The 4,295-nt window shown below is 41.9% G+C and overlaps 1 protein-coding gene across 1 annotated transcript; it reads right to left on the reverse strand.

Moving 5' to 3' along the window:
* Positions 1 to 2,917: 2,917 nt before the first annotated feature.
* On the reverse strand, positions 2,918 to 3,883 carry LOC107497319 (olfactory receptor 5A2). The gene has a single exon (XM_016118995.2). It carries the CDS (start codon positions 3,881 to 3,883, stop codon positions 2,918 to 2,920), a length of 966 nt encoding a protein of 321 aa, XP_015974481.2.
* Positions 3,884 to 4,295: the final 412 nt, after the last annotated feature.

Consider the following 4,295-nt stretch of genomic DNA (forward strand, 5'->3'; position numbering starts at 1 on the left):
CCCATTTCATGCATCAGTCACTGACTTGTGAGTATGTGAGTGAGTAATCATATATGTCTGCCCAAAAACTTAGTGGTACATACGGACAATAGCCAGGTTTCTGAAAATTCTAAAAATTAAATGGAAAAATCAAATAACAATAAATAAATAAATAAATAAAAATGTGTAGCAGAGGCATTTTGAAGACAAAAGATTTCTTAGACCAAAAAAAAAGAGAGAGAGAGAGAAAGTTGTCAATTAATCAATCTGCAAATAACATAGTGGTTAGAGGGGAAGATGGTCACTTAGAAAACAGGACAATGAATGTCTGGGGAGAAACCTGGGAGTGCCCTGACCCAGGCCCTCAATCTACATGGACCACACCGCTGGGCTCATCGGGCAACGGTACACGTTACCCACTGCGACTCCTTTCTCTCCAATTAGACTTTCAGTTGTAATTTGTTTTTCCACGCGGTTTCCTCAACAAGACAGAATTGCGCCACTGGCGCAAGCACAAGCTTGGCAGCTCTGGTCTTTACTCAGAACTAAAAGTGGCATCGTGGTTTATGCAGCTTGCCATTCCGAGCTTGGTAAACATCAGCCCATCTGGAAAAGATTTTCAGAGGCTGCAAAGATGAGTGCCACGCCCTGGAGTGTGGTCATGTTGCTGAACCGAATTCACGTCCAGCTAGTTAATCCTGCCTGAAAAGAGCTCTACCTGGTCCTGCTTCGAATAGCTGTAAAACGCCTGGTTTTCTTAGTGCCCAAAATATTCTGTTTAGTGTATGTCTGTTTGTATGTTCCATAATAAATGCACTCATTTGGGAAGTTTTGTTTAACATGTGGCTTACAGTAAAACCCAGATCATTTTTGCTTTATTCAAGCCTTGCAATCAATCCCCACTAGATTTAATGATTGTTAATGAATAAACATGATTTCCTCCTTGGTAGTTGGGCAGACTACAAAGTACCTTAACTTATCTCTTCCAAATGCAAAGAAATATTTCCATTATTGACAAACATATGTGTGGCCAAACAAGAGAGATAGTATAAAGATCTTATAGTCGGAATCTTTGTTCATTAAAAAAAAAAAAATTACAGATTATAGTAAATTAGTGACAGCTCCATTTAATTCTAAAATGAGGTATTATTTATTTGTTTGTTTTCCAGTGACTTTTAGCATTAGGTGAATTTAAGATTAGCCACCGAAGGTAAGCTGAAGGGGAGAGGTTCAGTGAACTTGAGTTCTTTCAATTTCCTATATGCAAAGGAAGTAGCAGAGGTGAGGGGTGTGTGGCGTGCCTTTTACCGAGACCACTATGTCCCAAGCTGAGTAGACGTTGCAAAGCTACTTAATTTGTCTCTTTTTATCACATGATCTTAGATTTCTCTTAATTCACACAAAATTGATTAATAATGTTGACTAATTGACTAATAATATGAGCTGACATTTATTAAGTATTACCATATACCAGGCAACAGGCTAATCCCTTTTCATGCATTGTCTCACTTAATCGATGTGTGAATTTTATGAGGCAGATACAATTATTGTCCTAATTGTGCAGATGAGAAAAATGGAGCTTGTAAGTAACTTGCATAAGGCCACATGCCTGCAAAATGACAGCGATGAGATGACTCTCAGGTCTGAGGATACTAATACTTAGTGAATACTCTTAATTACTTTTTGCTATAGTCTCTGCAGGCCCACTTTCCATTGCATCAAAGCCGTTACAAAGATGAGATTTTTTTACCAAACTAAGTAAATGTCTTCTATTTCTTTGACTCAGATGGTGATAAATCAGTATAATTAATAATAATAATAATAATAATATCACCTCTTGAGCATTTGCTATATACCTAGCACTATTCTACATGTTTGCATGTCTCAACTCATTTAATTCTTCACAACAAGCCTATGAGATAATTTCTATTATTATTACTATTTACAGATAAGGAATTAAGGTGCTTGGAGCCCAAGTAACTTGTCCAAGGACACACAAGTAGACACTTATGTACTCATTTACAGCCTACCCAACAGAGGCCACAGCTGAATAACTTTATTCCAGTTCTTTACTGCTGGTTCAAGGACAAATAACAAGTTCTGAGGAAATGTGGAGAAGAAAAATCATTCTCTTCAAATCCTTGGCTAAATTCTCTTCTGGAACTTATCACAGCATGGGCGAAATCGGAGCACCTTTCACCCCCGATGAAGGTGTGCTCCTCTCCTGTACATTCCTAAGGAACTTTGAGTGTTGGTCAGAAAGCTGTCACTTTGGGCTTAAATGATGATCCTCTAGTTGAGAAATCATCAGTGGCCACTTTTTTGTATAGTTGATTGAATTAGCCAGGGACTTGCCCCATTTGTTCAGCCATTAAGGCCCTAACCAGAAGTTTTCAATCTCTTTCCTGTCTGAACACGTTAAGTCAGTCCCATATCCCCATCAATCACAATGGTTCTCGACAGCCACGATCCTGAAACAGGGGAGGGTGTCTGTCTTGTGCAGCTCATGTACCCTAAAGGAAGCAGGTTAGAACCTCGCGAGAGGAGAAGACAACTGTTTTTGGAGAAAGTATCTCCCGCCTCAGGTTATCATGCCATATTGTCCGATCCTACCTTGAGAATCACCATCCTAAATGCTGGACTAACATTTCTTCAACGTTTTCCTCCCACAGACACAAACTCTATTTTGATGTTCCAGGTTGTTCAGTCTTTGTCATGGTGAAGTTTTCTGCTAAACTGATTTATAATCTCAATCTATGCAATGTTATTTGCTCTAGAAACCAAGAAAGGCCAAACTGTTTACCAATAACCAATAGGCAAATTGGCTAAGGGAATATTGAAAAACGGGGGGAAAAAATCACTGTGTAGATCAACTAGTCCAAAACCACATTAAAGTCTGCACAAGTGACTCAGCTCACAGCTCACTGCAAACATCAACTCAGGGTGAGAAAAATGAACGCCCATGGCAAAGCATTCGATCCCTTCCCACAGCTTTCCTCATGGCGTTTTTAATCTCCTTGTTCCTAAGACTGTAGATGATGGGATTCACCATAGGGATCAGCAGAGCGTAGAACACAGACACCACCTTGTCCTGGTTTAGAGAGTAGCTGGAACTAGGTCGCATATACATGAAGAAACCAGAACCGTAGAAGAGGGTCACAGCAGACAGGTGAGAGACACAGGTGCTGAAGGCCTTGGTCCTACCTTTAGCTGAGCTGATCTTCAGGACGGCAGCGACGATGTAACTATAAGAAATGAGGATCACTAGGATCGATAATATTCCAACAACTACCCCCACGATGAAGTTCACGACCTGACTGGTGAAGGTATCAGAGCATGACAGAACTAAGACGGGAGGAAGGTCACAGAAGAAGTGGTTGATCACGTTGGGCCCACAGAAATCATGCTGGTAGACAGAGTATGTTTCAATGAAAGAACTAAGGAACCCACCCACATAGGCCCCAGCCACCATCTTTACACAAAGGGTGTGGGACATGACGGCCATGTAGAGCAACGGGTTGCAGATCGCAGCATACCGGTCGTATGCCATGGCGGCCAAGAGAAAGCATTCCGTCAGCCCCATCCCACAGAAGACGAAGTACTGCGCGGCACAGCCGACAAAGGAAATGGTTTTCTGTCCTGTGATGCTGTCCCAGAGCATCTTGGGGGCTGTGGAGGACACGTAGCAGGTATCTAGAAAGGACAGGTTACTGAGGAAGAAGTACATGGGCGTGTGGAGGTGGGAATCCATCCTGATGAGGGCAATGAGGCTCAGGTTCCAGGCTAGCGTCAGGAGGTAAATCCCCAGAAAGAACACAAAGAGGAATATCTTCATCTGAGGATGATCTGAAAATCCCAGGAGGGTAAATTTTGTCACAATTGTGCTGTTCCTTCCTCCAGCCATAGACCTGCTTCTTCCACAAAGGAAAGAAGCAATCCTATGAGCAATTCGACTGTGTGTGGTATTATGTGAGTGGTATTTCCTGGAAGATCATATGAACGCTTCACACCAAGTGAACTAACGTCCCAGCCACCTGCTAGGCAAAGTCAGCCTATGACAATCTCTTGGCACTATTTAAAAGCCATATATTGCATAGCTTTTTAACCAGGAATCGGTCTAGTGAGTAGAGAGTGACTGACGGGCAGCGATCGGAGTCTTGTCAGCAGCTCCGTTCCCCACTTTCTGGGGACTGTGGGAAAGTCACTTGGCCTCTTTGGAGCCTCATTTTCTCAACTGAAAAATGGGAAGGTTGAATCAAATGAGTTTCAAGTTTCCTTTGGACTTGGGTTTCCTTTGGACTTGTGAGACTTTTTGA

This window comes from Rousettus aegyptiacus, unplaced genomic scaffold (assembly GCF_014176215.1).
Source record: "Rousettus aegyptiacus isolate mRouAeg1 unplaced genomic scaffold, mRouAeg1.p scaffold_m13_p_5, whole genome shotgun sequence".
NCBI classification, from domain to species: Eukaryota; Metazoa; Chordata; class Mammalia; order Chiroptera; family Pteropodidae; genus Rousettus; species Rousettus aegyptiacus.

Bases quoted from the DNA above. Each gene is read 5' to 3' on its own strand.
- LOC107497319 (XM_016118995.2), bottom strand. From the start codon at position 3,883: ATGGCTGGAGGAAGGAACAGCACAATTGTGACAAAATTTACCCTCCTG.